This window comes from Chrysochloris asiatica, unplaced genomic scaffold (assembly GCF_000296735.1).
Source record: "Chrysochloris asiatica unplaced genomic scaffold, ChrAsi1.0 scaffold00319, whole genome shotgun sequence".
In the NCBI taxonomy this organism is placed as follows: domain Eukaryota; kingdom Metazoa; phylum Chordata; class Mammalia; order Afrosoricida; family Chrysochloridae; genus Chrysochloris; species Chrysochloris asiatica.
In genome coordinates this window covers 3,019,646-3,039,283 of record NW_006408837.1, presented here as the reverse complement: position 1 = coordinate 3,039,283, position 19,638 = coordinate 3,019,646, and the positions used below count along the sequence as shown (strand labels likewise).

At 55.6% G+C, this 19,638-nt stretch overlaps 1 protein-coding gene across 1 annotated transcript; it reads left to right on the top strand.

Moving 5' to 3' along the window:
• Window positions 1–1,642: 1,642 nt before the first annotated feature.
• SH3BP2 (SH3-domain binding protein 2) lies at window positions 1,643–17,269 on the top strand. Its single transcript, XM_006875315.1, has 13 exons — window positions 1,643–1,725; window positions 5,531–5,670; window positions 6,951–7,053; window positions 8,261–8,378; window positions 8,495–8,562; window positions 9,114–9,202; window positions 9,498–9,566; window positions 11,016–11,655; window positions 13,504–13,612; window positions 13,837–13,892; window positions 16,066–16,147; window positions 16,697–16,756; window positions 17,132–17,269. The coding sequence occupies exons 1-13, from the start codon at window positions 1,643–1,645 to the stop codon at window positions 17,267–17,269; spliced, it is 1,755 nt and encodes a 584-aa protein (XP_006875377.1).
• The last annotated feature ends 2,369 nt before the right edge of the window (window positions 17,270–19,638 follow it).

Sequence of the window (19,638 nt, the reverse complement as noted above, 5' to 3'; positions counted from 1 at the left end):
TCTCTTCCTCTCCAGCTCTGCCCTGGTTATAACTCTCTAACCTCACCCCATTCCAACGACCTCTCCCTCCTTCCAGAGTCTTCCCTAACCCTGTGCCAAGGATTCTTCACCTGTACTTTTTTCTCAGTGCCCACTTCACAGATGGCAAAACTGAGGCTCGGCAAGGTCATGTCAGTAGCTTGATGTGACACAGCTAATGAAGGATGGAGCTGGGAGCCAGGCTTCAGAGAGGAAGAAGAGGCCCCCTGCCAGTCATCTGTCTGTCTGTCGTAGCCAATTTTCGGTGAAGGATGTGCTCTGTCCTTATTGCCTTTGGGCACAGAGACTGGCACAGGCTTAGGGAAAATGGGGCAGCTGCGTCCACCCTAAGGAAGCCTGAGACACAAACCCCAAGGTCCTGTTCTGGGAGAGAGTCGGGATTCTGCAGTCTCCCAATACATCCCCTGTAGTTTGGGGCCTTGGCATCAGGACTGGGATACAGCCTCGACCCTTTCTCTGGTGCCTCCACAACCCCACACGGGCCAATTGGGGGAAGGACAGCTAGTTGTCAGAGGTGGTGTCCAGGATCTGCTGGTGCTAAAGTCAGAGACATGGACACACACACACACACACATACACATGCCCTTCTCATAAGAATCAAGATGGACAGAAGGAAATCTCTCAGGTTCCCATGGTGTGTGACCTCTGTCACTTCAAACCCTGCCATTGGCAGTCCCCGCCCCAGAGAGCTCCCTGTCTCTAACTGTCCCTCCATTTTAATGATGTCCTTCATGGGGGAGTTAGTCCTTGAGAGTCATGCTCTGAGGAGAGTGGGGGCATGGAGTCATGGTTTGGGTTTGAAGCCCCACCCATCTGGTCAGCAGGACAGCCATGTTTTGGATCAGTGCCATCAGGTCATTGGGGAGGGGGCAGGACTGGGGTCCTGGGCGCTCATCAGGGGTCCATGAGAGTGAGGGTGGTCCTCAGAGCTGGAGGGACTGGGTAATAGGAAGGCTTTTGGCTACGCTGCACCCTGCAGTGCTTTGTAGAAATTCAGAGAGCAGTTGTCCCAGGAGGAACTCTGACTGGCAAGTTGCTGGCAAGAGGAGGGAGGACAGCGATTGAGAAATGTCAGGGCCCAGTGTGTGCCAGAGGGCAGGCTAGGGGGCCTCCCAGGGCAGCCGGTCTGCATCCAAAGGGGAAAGGAGCACCCTGGGGGTGTGAGTACCTGAACAGGGTGTCTGTGGTGGCTGATGCCTAGGAGGGTACCCTGGTACCGGGAGGCAGGTTCAGGCCCTGGGCCGTGAGACTGCTCGCGGTTTACAAAGGTGCTGTGGGTGCCAGTGATGAGCTTCCTCTCTTGGGACACAGCTGACCTAAAAACCAGAGCGTGTCTGTGACCACAGTGGGGATCGAGAGGTGACGAGTTGGGGGTGGGCACAGCTTTGGGCCTCAGGCAGCTGTCAGGTCCCTGCAGGGGTGGGAGGGCAGGAAGTGCCTCCCCCTCCCCCAGGGGCCTGACCAACAGGCAGGAAGTGCTGGGAGGGAGGAAGACTGGTGGCCACAGTCCCCAGATGCAGCGGCCAGGCAGCACGGCAGACAGGGCATCTGCCAGGCAGGGTGGGGGCATGCTGACCACCACTCCCTACAGCCCCTGAGCCGCATGGCCACTCCGGGCCCCAGGGCGCCTGACCCTAGCCTGTCCCCAGACCAGAGGGCAGCAATGTGTTGGATCAATGCTATCAGGTCAGTGGGGGGAACCCAGGGACAGGTCCAAGGACCCTGACCCATGAGAGAGAGAGACCCCCATCTGACTTCCAGCCCACAGATCTGGTGGGACACAGAGGGGCCACAAAAAACCTGTCCTGAGAGCTCATAGTCGGGAGGGAGGTCAGGTGGCCTGCAGGGTGGGTATGAGATGAGCCCCTCCCTCCGTATCCTCTGGACCCTGCCTGGGTGGCCTTGGCTGTCAGATCCTGTGTGTGCACTGAGGGGTAGGGTGTGAATGGTGTGTGCTGGGGGTAGAGAACCATGTGAAGGCCCCCTGACCACCCCAGAGTGCCATGCTTTGGGTCTGGCAGGGCTGAGGACCTGGTGTCCCGTCTGGGGGACTTGCAGGTGTGTGTGTGGGGGGTTCCACTCCTGGGGCTTCACATCGAGTTCCCTGGTGGAGGGGCTGCTCGCTGGGCCTTTATAGAAAGCTTTTAGTTTTGATTTCTGCTCTTGATTCGCTTACGAGAAGGATTCTGAGAAGAGGAAGGAGGGGAAGGGAAACTGAGAAGAGTTGGTATGAGGCTGGTGGGGTGAGGGCTGCCTAGGGGCCTCATCGCAGCCCCTAGTTGTGTGCCAGGCTGGGGATGAGGATGTGCTGGCAGCGGGGGTGGTGCTCCACCATCAGCTGGCTATGTGACTTTGGGTGAGTTACCCAACGTCTCTGAGCCTTGATGTCTTCAGGGGTGATGTGAAGATGATGCCAATTTGTGTCTCAAAGATGACGTGGTGACTCCAGGAAGCACAGGGACCTGCTGAGGTTAAGGGTTTAGGGTCCTTGGTACAAGTCTGGAGCCTCGTCCAGCCTTGGCATGCTACTTTGTGAATTGGTCTAAGGCTCCAGCCCACAGAGCTGTGAAGCAGAGCCTGGGCCCCCATGCGGGGCCGTGTTAGGAGGGGGTGTGGGCTGAAGGCGTGTCCTAATACATGCGTGTGTAAGGACATGTGGCCATGGAAGGGAAGCCTTCAAAAATGCATGGAAAAATGGAATTAACTTTTTTTTTCCTCCCCTTTTTGAACTTTTTATTATTTATTATATAGGTGGGTGAAAGTTTATAGAACTTTACTAGCTTTCCATTCAAATATTCATACACATTTTGTTTCGTAACATTGCTTCCAATCCCAGCAAAGGAATAGCATTCTTGCACCTTCCTCCCTGTGTCTCCCATATTCATTTGTCCTTCCCTGCCCCCTTCTTGACTTCCGAGCTTTGTTGTCGTTGTTAAAATTAAGTGCCGTCAAGTGGATCCCGACCCATAGCAACCCTGTAAGGGTTTCCAAGGAACAGCTGGTGCGCTTGAACCACCGACCTTGCAGTTCAGATGACTTTGCAGTCTGATGTATTAGCCCACAGTGCCACACTAGGATTCTGAGCTTTAAGTTGGGACAGATGCTGCCCTTTGGGCTTAGAAAAATGGATTGTACTGAGCAGTGTGTTCCACCCTACTGTTCCACTTTATAGTCCCGTCTATTGCTTGGCTGACAGTTGGTCCTCAAGGCTGGGTTTTGAGGGGTGTTTATGGGTCACAGTCTCAAAGGTTCACCAGTCTTTACCAGACTAGTGTGTTGGTCTTTCCTGTGAATTTGAATTTCATTTTATGTTTTTTTCTCATTTTGTCTGTCATGATCCTGACCAGTGGTCGTGTGGCACAGTCAGTTAGTCTCAGGTTAGGGAAGGTTGGGGTTCACACAGTCTGTTTATCCTCTGGACAATTTGTTTCATTGAGTCTTTAACTTTCTCTCCTCTTCCTTGCTCCAGACAGAGAGAGATCAATAATCACACTTTACATGGCCACTCACAAGTTGTTTTGCTTTGTTTTTTAGCTTTTACTGTGAATTGAGTGATAGTTTACATGGGAGAACATTGGTTTTGTACTAAACCTGTCGTATTTTGTTTCATAGCAATGATGGAATTCATTCTTTTTTTTTAAAAAAAAATTTATTGTGAATTGAGTGATAGTTTACATGGGAGAACATCAGTTTTATACTCATTGCTTCATTGCAATGATTAGTCCCCTCTGTGCATCATCATTCAACAGTATTTGCTTCTATTCCCTCTTTGTGTGTGTGTGTGTGTGTGTGGAGAATGTACACAAAAACACTCAGGAATATATAATCATTTAAACAACCAAAGGGCACATTCTGCAAGCCTGCCTCCTGGCTGCCAGCTCTCAGGCCCTCTCTTTCCATGAATCTAGAGTCCTCAGCTGCTCCCTCTCTCCCTGTCCTCATCTCTGCCTCCATCTCTGGTGTTGCTGCTTCTCTGGATAAGGTCCCACATTCAGCTCATGCACTTCTCCCTTGATGATCCTAGGGTCCTCTGTTCCTGGAATGTAGGAATTAACTTTTAAACTATCATTTAATAAAATAATTTAGAATGTAATTCCATTTTTCCCCATGCACTTTTTGAAGGCCCTGGTATCTCGATGGATGGGCATAGATGAGTTTGAGTGAGTGTGTACATGTGAGTGTGTCTGTGTGTGTACAAACACAAGTGTGTGTGACTACACATATGAGTGTGTGTGTGAAGTTGAGGGAATAATACATGTGTATGGTGTGTCTGAGTGTAAGAGTGTATATGACTACACATATGAGAGGTCTCAAAAGTTTGTGGAAAAATTCCATTGTGTTTTTACTCCATTTTCCATGAACTGTTTGAAGCCCCCCGGTGTAAGTGTGTGTGTGTGTGTGTGTGTGTGTGTGTGTGTGTGAGAGTGTGTGTGTGTGTGAGAGAGAGAGAGACAGGAGTTCTGGCCACACACTGATGAGGTGTGATACCTACTAGGTTTCGCTGCCTCTGTCCCATCTTTCTTGGAGGCTGACATTCCCATTTTACAGCCCTGACAACTGAGGCCTAGAGATGCTAGAGAACCCAGAATAGGAACCTAGCCCATTCTAACCAGAAACTGAGGGCTCTTGACTCCCCACTTCCCTAGCTTCCTGGTCTCTGGGTCTCAAGAAAGGGCTGGTGGAAATGGACCAAAGGCAGGCTGGTGGAGTGGCTCATGCTTCTCACTCACGCCTGTGGAGACTCAGAGCTGGTGGGAGCCTGTCCTGGCCCCCTTCCTGAGGACCCTGGGTGATGCAGAGTTTGCTCTCAGCTCTTAACCTGAAAAGTTGGCAGTTTGAAGCCAAGGCCTGAAAGATGAAAACCAAGACAGGCCCTTGGTGCTCAGTTCTCCTCTGTAATACACGGGGTCACCATGAGTCAGAATTGACTAGATGGCAGCCCGAGTGCCGTTTCCTCCAGGAAACGCTCCCTGACTTCCTATCCAAGGCAGAGCCCTTACAAGTTCCCCTGACACTCAGGCCGAGTGGTTAAGGGGATGTTGTTGTTATGTGCCGTCAAGTCGGTTCTGACTCATAGTGACCCCGTACAGGGTTTCCGAGGCTGTAAATCTTTACGGGAGTGGAAAGCCTCATCTTTCTCCTGCGGATTCCGGCTGGTGGTTTTAAACTGCTGACCTTGAGGTTCGCAGTCCGACTTGTAACCACTATGCTACCAGAGCTCCTTGGTGGGCTGGACTAACTGACACTGAGTGATATCGGGCATAGCAGGAGGTTGTGTTAAATGAGTGACGAAGGGACACATCTAGCTCCCAGCACCCCTGGGGGTTGAGTTTGGGGGCCCCCATTGGCTGATGGAGGTGATGGGTGACCCTCACATATTGCTGCCTGGCCCTCTGTGCCATCCACAGTGTCTTGGGGGTGCTTTCCTGTGTGACCCCAGCCAAGCTGTCTCCTTTCCACCCCTGGCTGAGTCATGTCCCCTTCTACACAGAATCATGGCAGCTGAGGAGATGCACTGGCCGGTGCCCATGAAGGCCATTGGAGCCCAGAACCTGCTGACCATGCCTGGGGGTGTGGCCAAGGCTGGCTACTTGCATAAGAAAGGGGGCACCCAGCTGCAGCTGCTAAAATGTAAGTAGAAGCAGGGCAGAGCCAGGCTGGGTGTCCTTGGACAAACGATCGCCCTCTCTGAACCTCAGCTTCCTTACTCAGAGTTCTCCCCGCCTCTCTGGTGGCTGGCACCTCCTGGGGAACCTGAGAACGGCCTCTCCATCCCCCAGGACTATGGAGAGGGCCCTAGGGGGTCTCAGTAAACTGGCTGTACAGTGCTGACCTGCTCAGGACTCCAGAGTAGCCTGGCAGGTCTGATCCCCGGGACTAGTTCTTGCGTCCTCCATTGCAATGAGTGGGAGTGTCATCCTGGTCTCAGTGAAGCCATGTTCCAAGTAAGAGTTCGCCGCTGGGCACTGGACCCCCGCCCCCTCCCAGAGCTGCACAGGCCCCCAGGATGGCAGATGGACGGTGCCTCCAGGCTTCAGAGGTGTCCAACTGCCAAAGAACTGAAGGCCCAGGGCCCACCCCATTCCCACACTTATACCCAGCACTGCCCTCTCCCTCCCTGGCCGGGAATTGCTCCAGGCTGGGCCATGTGGCCCCCCCATGGGCACTGGATGGCTAGGTGCCCCTTTGGACCCAAACCTACTGCCGCTGAGTTGATTCTGACTCAGAGAGATCCTATAGGCAGAGGAGAACTGCTTCTTTGGGTTTCTGGGACTGCAGATCTTTAGGGGAGGAGATAGCCTTTGCTGCCTCTCACGGAGCAGCTGGTGGGTTTGAACCCCAACCTTGTGGTTAGCGTGCTAGCACTGAACCTCTTCCACTGCAGAGCTCTCTCCCCTTGGGACCAGGAGCCTTCAAAGAGGTTGGAAACTGATCTGTCCAGCCTGGGACTCACCTGGGGGCATTGCCTCAGCATGGATGGTGTGGAACATAGGCTGCTAGGTTTTTTGCCAGAGTTGCCTATCTGCAAGGAGCCCTAGTGTGGCGCTGTAGGATAAGCACTAGACTGTTAACAGCAAGGTCGGCAGTTCAAACCCACCAGCTGTTTCACAGAAACTCTCTGCAGGGTTGCTATGAGTCAAAACCGACTCTGTGACCAGCCACCCTGCAGCCTCCAGCCCTTGTCTTTGGGCCCTTGGTGGCTCCACCCAGCCCAAGCCAAACCCTTCCCAGGGGACAGACATGAAGTTGTCAGCACTGGGTCCACAGGGATCTCCTGGGGAGCGGGTGACATCATGCTGGGCCAGCTCCCCACCCTTACATCTCCAGCTCCGAGGTGGGGGTTTACAGCGGGTCCCCCGGGTGGGTGCTGTCCCTTTCGGCTCAGCCCTGCCCTGCCCGCCTTCCTGCAGGGCCCCTGCGTTTCGTCATCATCCACAAACGGTGCATCTACTATTTCAAGAGCAGTACCTCCGCCTCCCCGCAGGGTGCCTTCTCGCTGAATGGCTATAACCGGTGAGTGCCCACCCTGTTTGCCACCCCCACCCTGGAGACTTTAGGTTGTGCCCCATCCCTGCTGCTTCTCTTGCTGCTTCCATGGTGCCCTCAGACGCCGCCCCTGAGGCCCCTTGTCCTTGAGCTCTAGGCTGACCTCGTGGACACATGGACACAAATACGGCAGGCCCCCACTGCCCATTGGCACTGCTTCCCATACCTCCCCTCCCTGCCCCGTACTCACCACAGTCTCCTTGCAAGGAGTCAGGAGCCCAGCCTGGCTCTGAGCCCGACACTCTGGAGCCAGACCCTGTCCCTGTTTTGCTCTCAGGCTAACGGGGCCTGTGACACTTCACACAGGTTGGGCCCCTGCATGTGGGCCCAGTAGCTCCACCTCAGGTGTGCCCCACGGCTTTGGACATCCATAGAGTAGAGTTTAAGTGGTGGTCCTAGGTGCCGTGTCTCCCCACACCCACCCTCGCACTCGAACCCTGCAGCGTTAGACAGACCCTCCTGTCTGTGGGAAACTGAGGCACCAATATTCCTGGGGTCACTCTGTGTTAATGATGAGACTGAGGTCTCTTAATGAGACTCCAAGGCCACATCCTTGGGAGAGCAGCCCGGAGACCCCCTGGTCTGGGCCCTGACCATTCCCCAAACACACTGCCTTCTGTCTTGGACGCTAGGCCTCAAGGTGCCATCCAGTTGGGCCTTAGGGACTCTTCCAGTCCACCCCCCCCATAGCAGTCATTCTGAGTTCTGACAACCCCACATCCCACATCCGGGCTGGGAGCAGCTGCAGACAGATGTGAGTCATTGGGGCGTCCCTGCAATCCACTCAGTGGCGCTGCAGGGCATTGGCAGCTGGGCGGAGGTCACCATGAAACTGAAGTCAAGCTCAGCCTCTTGACAGCCAGGCCGGGGCCAAGCCACAGCTGGAGGTGTGAGGATGGCATCTGCTACAGATGTTCTGTGCTGGGGCCGCAGCGGCAGCGGAGGGCCCTGCATACGGCTGCTTCCACAAACCCTTCTGAGTCCCCAGGGCTCCACAGCCCCTGCCCACCTGCACCCCTCCACCAGAAGGCTGCAGACCCCAGCCGGGAGTCGATTTGCTCTGTGATTTGGGCATGGTGTGGTCCAAGGGGCTGGGGCTGCAGAAAGCTGTCCCAGCAGTGGAGGCAGTGGGCCCGCATGGACCAGGTGGTGACTGAGGGTGCTGTCCCCATAGGGTGATGCGGGCAGCCGAGGAGACCACGTCCAACAATGTCTTCCCCTTTAAGATCATCCACATCAGCAAGAAACACCGCACCTGGTTCTTCTCGGCCTCCTCTGAGGATGAACGCAAGGTGCACAAGCCTTCAGGGCTGGTCCTGGGCTGGCGAGGCAGGGAGCAGAGTAGGTGGTTGGGAGGGAAGGGCTTTGCCCGGGACGCCACATCCACTGTGGCTCTGGTGCTCCACAGAGCTGGATGGCCCTGCTGCGCAGAGAGATTGGCCACTTCCAGGAGAGGGAGCTGCCCCTGGATACCAGGTGGGCATGGGCAGGGCTCCTGGGGTGCACACACAGGATCTGGGGGCCACCTCCCAGGCCCAGGGTGTTTCGGGAAGTGGCTGCCGGACCCTGTGAGTGCACGTGAGCATGTACAGGTGTGTGCATACAAGTGTGTGTCCGCATATATTTCCATGTGTGCGTGTGTCTGTCTAGGCACCTGTATTGTTGTGAAGTGCATCGAGTCGATTCCGACCCATAGCAACCCTGTATAGGGTTTCTAAGGAGCAGCTGGTGAGCTTGAACCACTGATCTTACGGTTTAAACAACTTTGCAGTCTGACACATTAGCCCACAGAGCCACACCAGGGCTGTTTCTCTCTCTGTATATATAGGTCTGTATGCATGCGTCTGTCTGTCCACATCTGTGTGTCTGAGCATCTGTATGTGTGTCTGTTCACATCAGTGTGTTTGTCCAAATGTCCATGTCTGTGTGTCTGTCTGAGTGTCTGTGTGTGTCTGGGCGTGCTTACGGACTGCCCCACCCCTACCTGTGCTCACTGCCTGTCCCCTGCCCATCCACTTGGTGCTCAGTGACTCCGGCTCGGACACAGACAGATTCTATGGCGCGGTGGAACGACCTGTGGACATCAGCCTCTCCTTGTACCCCACGGAAAATGAAGGTGAGCGCCCCCGCCCCACTGCTCCCCACATGTGGCCTCAAAGGCAGCTATGGTGGATGGGGGCACTCATAGTTGGCCATCTTCCCTGCTGGTCCCTTTGGCAGAGGGACAGGGGCCTCCTGGGTACAGGGTTCAAATCCTCCCACATCTGACCCCCATGCTGCCCTGTCTCTTGGCCCTGCCTCCTGGGTGGAGCACTGTTCTGAGGCTCAGTTGCATCGCCCTGCCTCCCCACAACACTGTCCTCACTGGGCTGGGCCTGGGATGTTGGGTCTGACCCTTGGCTCCCATACAGACTATGAACATGACGATGAGGATGACTCGTACCTGGAGCCCGACTCCCCTGAGCCCGGAAAGCCCGAGGGTAGGTGGGCCAGCCAGATGGGTGGACAGAGAGCCCTTCCTGGACTGGGTTCTGGGCTGACTGTCACGTCTGTTTCCCGGGCCTCCATCTCCCTGCATTAGCCCCAGCTGGGCTGCTGAGAGGGGAGGGGTGGGGAGGGCATAGCAGGGGGCTGAGGAACATCAGGTCTCCCACCCTGCTCACCAGCTCCCTGTGGAGCCCTAATTGGGGGGTGGGGGGTGGCACACCTGTCCTCAGGTCCTGGTTTTTGTCCCCACCCCCAGAGCTCACAGCCCAATAAGGAAAGACCATGCAGCAGCCATACCACAGGGTGTTTGGGAATTGGGGTTGGGGTCTCCACTCTCCTGTACCTTAGTCCTGCCATCCATCTATCCTTGGGTTTCAGGCTAGACCCCGTATGGTCCCCTCCAGTCCCCTCATCTCTCCAACCCCCCTTCTTCATGGTCATCACCTCTCCAGGTTCCCCCCAGCCCTCTGTCCAGTCTGCTCCCCTCTTCTATGTGCTGACTTCATGGTCTCTCAGCTGCTCTATCTGTTCCTGTCTCCCTCTCCTCTCCCAACGCCTCTCCACGACTCTCCACCCACCCCACCCCTCTTCCCACTCTTTCCTGGGGCCTTTGCGCCCATAATCCTCCCGTCCCACATTGGATTTATGTTCTCTGACCCCAGTCAGACCTCAGGCCGCCCCCTTCCTCACACAGGGGCCCTGTCGGCCTCAGCCAGTTACCTTGCCCCCACCTCCCAGCCCTGTCCACCTACTCCTCATGGGAGCCCCTGCAGTTGGACTGTGCCCACAAGTCCTCTGGTTTGTGCCCACCTGGGCCCTTCTGTGTGCCTAGTGCTACCTGAGCTGATTGGCCTAGGCTCTCCCTTCCCTCTAGTAGCCCACCACTCCAGGCAGGCTCTCCCCTGTCTCCCCCAAACCACTCATGTTAGGGTCCCCAGTGACACCCCACCCTCCCACTCCTGCCCCATCCAGTGCTCTACTCCTCTGAGCAACACCTGGTCTGGGCACTTTCTGCTCCAGGCCAACTTCAGGCTCATGGGATGCCCCCTGCCTCCCTGCTGGCTCCTCGCCCCTCTTCTGTACTCCCTGGTGACCATAGTGTCACCCCAGTGTGGACTGTCAGCAGCTGGGACGGCACCCCTGAGCTCTGGGCTTGTTTCCCTGCCTCGCGGCCCAGGTGTCTTACAGCATCTGGACCTTATCAGGCGTACACATACCCTCCTTGCCTTCCTCCCATGCAGCCCAAACCTCAGACCTTCCTAACCTGTGCTCTTCACTCCTCTCCACCCTGCAGTTCTGTTGCTCCTGGTGGAGGGGGTTTGGCTGTTGTGTGGAGGGTGGGTGCAGGAGGGGTCTAGGGAAAGTCACTCACTTGGGTGGTCCTGCGAGGGTTGCTCGGCAGGTGATCTCTGCTCACGGATCTGGGTCTCCTTGATTTGTAGACGCCCTGGCCCAACCGCCCGCATACCCGCCGCCCCCCGTGCCCACGTCCAGGAAGCCGGCCTTCTCTGAGGTGCCCCGTGCTCATTCCTTCACCTCTAAGGGCCCAGGACCCCTGCTGCCGCCTCCACCTCCGAAACGCAGCCTCCCAGATGTGGGCCTGGTCTCTGAGGAAGCCAAGAGGGACCTGCTGCTGAGACGGGTGGAGCCCAGGTTGCCCACCGCCTCCCGGAGGATGAGTGACCCCCCACTGGGCAGCCAGCCTGCCCCATCCAGCATCCGGAAGCCCCCTTGCTTCCGGGAGAGCACCTGCCCTAATCTGGAGCCCCGGGTCCCCAGCCACGGACCCAGTGCCACCTCTGCCCCTGAAGCCACCACTGACTCCAGGAACTGTGACAAGCTCAGATCCTTCCACCTGTCCTCTCGGGGGCCACCCACGCCTGAACTCCCACCCAAACCCACCAACAAGCCCAAGTTTCTGAAGATGGCTGAGGCGGTCCCCCTAAGGGAGGGAGCCAGGCCTGGACTCTTTGTGCCTCCCGTGGCCCCCAGACCTCCAAACCTGAAGCTGCCAGTTACCGAGCCCTCAGCTCGGCCTGAGATCCTGCCCAGACCAGAGAAGCCACTGCTGCCCCACCTCCAGTAAGTCTGTGCCCCTCCCCACCTCCAGTAAATCTATGTCCCCTCCTTCACCTCCAGTAAGTCTGTGCCCCCACTTCCAGTAAGTTTATGCCTCCTCCCCACTTGTAGTAAGTCTGTGCCCCTGATCCCAACCTGGGGATGTGGGGCTGCCTGATCCAGAGCCGGGCTGTGCGGGGCCTCATCCAAACCCGGAGGCAAGAGGACCCCTGATGCATTCGGTGCCATGGGATCCCTGATTCAGACCTGGGGATGTGTGGGTTCCTATCCTGACCCAGGGTGTGTGTGTGTGTGGAGTTCCTCATCCAGGACTGAGGGCATGGTGGCCCCTAATCCAGACTCAGGAATGAGGGGGCCTCTGACAGAGACTTGGGGATGCAGATTCAAGGGTGTCAGGGGTCCCAGTGTAGAGTTGGGAGTGTGGGGAGTCTTGATCCAGACCTGGGGGTGTGAGGGATCTCTGATCCAGACCTGGGGATATAGGGGACCCCAGTCCAGAGCCAGGAATGTGAGGGGCCTCTGATCCAGACTCAGGGGTTGCAGAGGGAGGACCTAATGTAGACCTGGGGGTGTAAAGGGTCTCTGGTCCAACCTGGCCCTGTGAACCATGGCAGGGCCACTCTGGCAGGGGATGGGCCTGGAGCTGGTGGTTGCCCTGGGAAACAATGGTCATTGTGGTCTCAGGGATCCCTGGCGGGCTGTGTGAGGATGCTATGGAGTCAGGGGAGGTCCCTGCAGGCTGCCTGCCTGCCCTGGGAGCAGCCACTTGGGGTGGTGGGAGTCACCCAGCTCTGGTTTGCCTCTGTCAGCCTCTGCCGCCCTGCCTGGGGCTTGGGGTGTGTCTCCTCCTGACTGTGGGGAGACGGGCCCAGCTGCCTCTGATCCCTCCCGGGAAATCACTGGCACGTGGACCAGAACATGACTCACCCTGAGGCCTGACCAAAACGCTTTCAGTTTTACTGGATAGGCCGTCGTGGGGGCTGGATCCCTGACCAGGCAGCAGAATGTGCATCCACGAGAGCTCTGTGTCCCACCCCTTGGGTCCACTCATCCCCAGGGCTCGTGGTCCAAAGTGTCCAGAACCTGTAGGGGGTGCCATGGGGGCTTGCCTGGGAAGGCAGGTGTGACCCTCCCGTAGCTGTGCTAACTCGATGCCCCCAATGCCTCTGACCACGGGGACCTTCGAATCCCAAGGCCTGCTGTCACCCTTGAGGGCCCAGCTATCCATTTCGGGAGATGACCTAGAGCTTCCTTGGCCATGTTCTTGGCTCTGTTTCACAAGGGCCTTGAAGTCCCAGCTCCTAGACAGCAGCTCATGTGCTGAGAGTCTGAAGTTCCCTGTGTCCCAGTGCTGGGCATCTGGACTGTGGTCCTTACTCCCTGACCACAGTCCCTGTCAGCATGACCTTAGGCTCCTCAGACCACTTGTAGCTTGCTGAACCTTCCTGAAGCTCTGGAGGTTTGGTAGAGGATGACCCTTGGACATGTGAAAGGGTGCATGACACTCGCTGTGATGTGTCCCTTGGGGTATCAGGAGGGTATCATGGCTGGGCCAGAGTCCCGTAGCTGGGCAGAACAGAGCTGGACTGCGAACCTCAGGGCTTTCCTCACAGCGTCCAGCATACTTGTTCACATGTGGTGTCCCCAGAGCTCAGCACCCTTGGTGGGCAGCAGGCAGATCTGGTCACCACAAGGAACTCTATTGTTGTGGGCCTTTTACAGCTATGGGCTGGAGCCCCATGGTTTCTTCTAATGTTCACTTTGGCACCTCCCCTGAAAGGTGTTGGGCAGGTGGCCATCCCATTTCTGACCACACTGGGGTCTCTCTCTCTTTTCCCTGCCCCTTCGTAGGCGATCACCCCCCGATGGACAGAGTTTCAGGAGCTTCTCCTTTGAAAACTCCAGGCAGCCCTCACAGGTGGACACAGGCGGGGAGGACTCAGATGAGGACTATGAGAAGGCAAGGCTGAGCGAGAGCTCATATCCCACCCACCGGGCAATGGGCAGGCAGTCCGGCTGGCTGACACAGACGTCAGCCGTCCACTTTGAATGGGGAAGGAACGGCGCACCATGCCAAGCCCTGGGTCCCAGGGGATGCTGGAAGCCAGTGAGGGTGGACATAGGGTGAGGGTTGGCCATAAGAGTCCCTCAGACTTGACACCAACCACGTTGGCCTCGCTCTAGGTACCGCTGCCCAACTCGGTCTTCATCAACACAACGGAATCCTGCGAAGTAGAAAGGTTAGCTCGAGCCCCTTCCCTCCCCAAAGCCTTGTTTGGGGCACAGATGGGGTACCAAGTCCCCTGTTGTCTTCCTGTGCCTCTGTCCCTCTCTTGGTGCTGGGCACTTGTTAGCACAAGTAGTCAACCCTGAGTGAAGCAAGAATCCCAACTCCCAGACATTTACCCAGACCCCGACCAGTGCTTGTAAGGTAGACTGTCCCCTTAGAAGTGTGAGAGCAGAAATTCCTCACTGAGCTAAACAGAGAATTACGATATGACCAGTAATTCCGCTCCTATATAGGTATAGCCCCAGGAGATTTAGAACCAGGGACCACAATAGAGGCTTGTACACCAATGCTCACCGCAGTCCTATTCACAGTAGGTGAAAGTTGGAAACAACCCAAGTGCCCATCATTAGAGGGATGGATAAACATTTACAAATAGTACTGTTCTTAAGTGCTATTGAGCTGAGTTGAATTTTTGATTCCTAGCAACTCAGTTATGAGTTGGGCTGCTAATCTCAAGGTCAACAGTTCGAAATTACCAGCAGTTCCACAGGAGAAAGATGAGGCTTTCTGTTCCTGTAAAGATTTACAGCCTCGGAAACCCTGTACATACAGGATCGCTATGAGTCAGAACCGACTCCACGGCACATAACCACCACCAACAGCAACCCCGTGTGACAGAAAACTACCCCATAAGAGTTTCTAGGCTGTAATCTACCACTTGTGTGTCAGTATGTCGTACTGTGGTGACGTGTATGTTGCTGTGATGTTGGAAGCTATGTCACTGGTATTTCAGATACCAGCAGGGTCACCCATGGTGACAGGTTGCAACAGAATTTCCAGACTAAGACAGACTAGGAAGAAGGATCTGGTCATCTACTTCTAAAAGATTGGCCAGTGAAAACCTTGTTTGTCATAGTGCTAAGAGATGAGCCCCTCAGGTTGGAAAGCATTCACAGTACAACCGGGAAGAGCTACCAGCTCGAAGCTGAATCGCACCAGTGGGCTGAAACACAATAGTGAGGATGGCATGGGACTAGGCAATGTGTCATTCTGTTGAGTGATGCCAACTCATAGTGACCCGACTGTAAACCTTTATGAAAACAGACAGCCACATCTTTCTCCTGTGGAGCTGCCGGTGGGATGAAACTGCCGACCTTCCGGTTAGCAGCGATGCACCACTGTGGGATTTTATTCAGCCATGCTGGTGTAGTGCTGCAGGATAATGCACTGGACCGCAAGCCTGGCTTGAACCGCAAAGTCAGCAGTTGAAATCTCACCAGTCACACATACACGTTTTGTTTCATGTCATTAATTGCAATCCCAAAAAAATGTCACTCATTTATCCCACTTTGTCCCTGTGTTTTCTGTTGCCATTCGCCCCCCTTTCACAACCCTTCTGAGTGGTGTCCTTGGTGGATGCTACTCTTTGGGCCACAAATGGTTGAAGATTCGAAGGTGTGTGTACCTCCCTAGTGTTACTGCTCCCCTCATAGACCTGTCTGTTGTGTGGCTGAAAAGGAAGCCATCGGGATGAGTGCGGTTGCAGAGCTGAAGGATGACTCGGGGACACAGTTGGGACGGGAGTTGTTGCTGTTTGGGGTGATGACAGTTTTATAGTTAGCGGTGATGATTGCACAAAGTGATGAGTGTCATTAATGCCCCAGAATTGTACTGGCGGCACCATGGCTAACTGAAAGATTGCTGGGTTCGAAGCCACTCATCAACTCTGTGAGAATAGGACTTGGTGATCTGATCCATAGAGATGACAGCTTGGAAAGCCCTGTGGGGTAGGTAGTTCTTCTATGTCACATGGAGTTACTGAGAGTCAAAACTGACTTGACGGCATCCAACAACTGAATTGCCCACCTGGTGGTAGTGGTGGTGGTTATGAGCTTGCTGTGAAGTCGGTTCCGACTCATAGTGACCTCGCATAGGGTTTCTGAGGCTATAAATCTTTACCAGAGCCGAAAACCTCATCTTCCTCCCTTGGAATGACTGATAGTTTTGAACCTCTGACCTTGAGATTAGCAACCACTATGCTACCAGAGCTCCTTAAATTGCTCATCTAAGAATGACTAAGAAGGTAGTTGAGAAGAGGGAAGTTTGTGTTACGGAATGAGTTTGGGCTTGTCCAAGGAGGCTGTCTTAGGGTGGTGGGTCCCTTCAACATGGCTCTCTTGTAGGCTTTTGAAAGCCACAAGCCCCCGGGGGGAGCCACAGGATGGTCTCTACTGCATCCGGAACTCCTCTACCAAGTCAGGGAAGGTAGGTATCCTGGGAGGACGCCCTGGTCCCCCTATTGAGCAGAGGTCCCGGGGACTGCTATGGCTGGCCAGCCTTGGACTTCAGTTTCTAAATCAGTTCCCATTAGCCTCTTTTGCCATCTTATCCAGCTGTTCCCAGGGTATTGACACCACAGGCCCCACCCCACAATCTCTTCTCAGGAATGAAACAGTATCTGCAAATTGAAGGCAACCTTGACCACCCCCCAGAAGGGAGTGAGCGGGCGAGAGATTCTAGGAGTCGGAAGATACTGGTGGTGGTGGTGGTGGGGGGGTCTGAATCTCCGAGGAGGCCATGAGGGCAGTGGTAACAGCCGGAAGTCTGCACCCTGCTCTGTCTCTGACCTACAAAGGACATTTATTCCTGACCTCACTGAGCCTTAGTTTCCCCATGTGCATGGGGGGTGGGTATGCTGTGGACCTGCTATGCCAGTCTCATCTGAGGCCATTTGGGGTGAAGGGCTGCCTGTCTGTCCATGTGCCTGGTAACCCCATACCTCTGAACTGAGCCTTTCTTGTCCCCCACTCTCAGGTGCTGGTTGTGTGGGATGAAAGCTCCAACAAAGTGAGGAACTACCGCATCTTTGAGAAGGTGAGTGGGTTCCTGATCCTAGGGCTCAGCCATCGGGGGCTGGTGCTGCGGGCAGGGTGGTCTCTCTGATAGTAGGAGGCAGTGGGTGGGCTGAGGTACATACCTCCAGGACACTACCCTCAACTCTTCTCCACCTCCCTCGCTCTGCCTCAACCTCCCTCCTCTCCTGGCCGAGTTTTGTGCCTGGCATACCTTCCCAAGACCCTGGGTGTATTTACAGACTTCATCGGGGTCCCCTGGGTGGGAGGTGGGGTGAGGGCCAGCAAGGAACTTGAGGTGACGGTCACTCTGGGGGTCAGGAGCAGGCTGGGTATGGCGGGGGTTGGGGGAGCCAAGGCTGTCCTGATTCCTGTCTCCCTCCCCTCCACCCCGCAGGACTCTAAGTTCTATCTGGAAGGCGAGATCCTGTTTGTGAGTGTGGGCAGTCTGGTGGAGCACTACCATGCCCACGTGCTGCCCAGCCACCAGAGCCTACTGCTGCGGCATCCGTATGGTTACACCAGGCCCAGGTGATGCCTGTCCAGAGTGGCCACATGGACGGCGGTGGACTGCGTGGGAGGAGGAGCCACATCAGAGCCTCTTTCTGACTCAGGCCCACCCAGAGGCCGGGCTTGGCCTCACCCAGCAGGCTGGGTTGCCAGGGCTGAGGGATTCTCCGGCCCTGCTCCGCCCTGCCCCACCTCTCAGGACTGAGCTTCACCTAGGCTTCTGGGAAAGGACACCCACCCACAGGGCTGGGAGGTGGGCAGGCTGGGGCAGTCAATGGGGGCAGGGCTGGTCCCAGCACCCACAGTAACGCTAAGGTGTGGGCCCCGGGAGGGGCCGCTGCCATCAATAAAGCACAAAGAACCTTTTTGCCTCAGTGGTCAGGGCTTGATATGGAGGGAGGGGGGTCTGGCTGTCCTCTCATCATGTGCAGCTCACAAGACCCTCAGGCCTAGGGGCACAGGGTGTTCAGGTGACGTGCCCAGGGTCAGACCCCAGGTGGGAGGAGCTAACAAGCAGAGCATTAGAGCATCCCCTGGGAGTCTGGAGCTGGAACAGGGTGTGCGCATGAACAATGCCCTGTCCTGGCTGGGAGCTCGCAGCCCAGTCCGGGGGACGGGGCGGGGGGACGGAGAGCATATGGCGTCCAGGGCAGCAGTGTACAGGGCTGGGAGCTTGGAACCTGGCCGCGGGCCACAGCATGGAGGCTTCCTGAAGGAAGTGACGGTGTCCTGGGCTGAGGAGTGGGCCTGGCTAGGTCAAGGGTGAGGATGAAGTTACTACCCAGGTGCCTCAGTTCTGACTGCCCCTCACTTTCTACCATGGAATTCCAGCAGGTCATTCTCCCAGCATGATTATCCAGACTAGATTTGTCATAGAAATAGACTCAGCTGGAGTTAAGGTCAGAGGCGACCCCAGGGTCACATTCAGCTGGGGTCAGGGTTGGAGGGGACTCCAGGGTCATCCTTGGCCAAGATCAGGGCCAGATCTTCTGCTTGCCCCACTTTATGCTGGGAAAGAAACTTGTTGAGTAAAACCCAAGCCAAGGACACTGGGTGACTGACCCTCCCTGGGAGAGGGCTCTTGCTTTGGCCCCTCCCAGTGTAGTGAGGGGCTGGGTGGTCCTCCTAGGTGTGTGGAGGAGAGGGGGGGACATGAGGAGGGTTAGTGGATGTGGGAAGCTGGGGCCCCGGAGATGGCAAGGAGGTCGTTTTCTGCAGGTGCTTCTTTTCAACCACTCCAGGGAGAGTTCGGTGTGGGTGCTGTAGGGTTTGGGGTCTTGGGAGACTCTGACCATCCATGCTGTCTTTGTGGGGCTAGGAATTCAGTACTTTCTGCCCTGAACTTGCCTGGGGGTGACGGCTGAGGTAGAGGTCTGAAGCAGTATCTGATGACGATGAGCTCACATCAACCTATGAAGCCAAACTTCTTGGGTACCAAGCTCAGCTGTTTTCTTCCTCATCACTGGGTCATAGGGAATTTCCCTGAGACCACAGAGTGGTCCTGGTGGCACAGTGGGTTAAGCATAGAGCTTCCAACCACAGGATCAGTGGTTCAAATCCACCAGCTGCTCTGAGGGAGATAAACAAGGCTGTCTGCTCCTGTAAAGAATTTACAGTCTTAGAAACCCCAGGGGGCAGTTGTACTGTGTTCTACTCGGTCGCTGTGAATGAACCGAATCCACTCGGCGGCATGGGTTGTGAAGCCACAGCCGTGAGCAGAGTGAGAACATCAGTGAGACAGTGTGGAAGAAATGGGATCATGGACTTCCGGATCTGCTGACGTTTTTTTCCTACATCACAATAGATCACCGTCTGCCAAGTGGGCCTGACAGTTCAGGGTGAGCAGCATTGGCCTTCTGCTCACCTGATGTCCTGTTTTCGCCAGAGTCCCGTAGCATGCCGGAAGTTTCTTGGGTCTGTAGGCTTGTACTTTTCACCAAAGTTCATCAGCCATTATATCTTTAAATAGTCCTGTTCTCAACCATCACACGGTTACTTTCAGGGACTCAGATGGTATGTGTATTGTTGTTGTGGTTTGGTGCCAATGAATGGATTCCCTGCACACACCATCCTCACAGCCCCTGCTGTGCTTGAACCTACTGCTGATGCCACGGTAGCTGTCTTGTTGGCGGGGTCTTCCTCTTTTTCATTGACCCTCCACTTGATCAAGCATGATGTCCTTCCCCAGGGACCCGTCCCTCCTGAGGACTGATTCCTCTCTCCAAAGTATTCATATGTATCTTCCCCCTGCTTTCAAGTCATTCTGATAGTGACCCCTATGAAACAGGAAACACTGCTCCCAAAGGTTTCTGGGGGTGTCAAGCTTTACAGAACCGGTCTCATCTTGCTCCTGAGAGGCAGCTGGTGGGTTCAAACTGCCGACCTTTTGGTTAG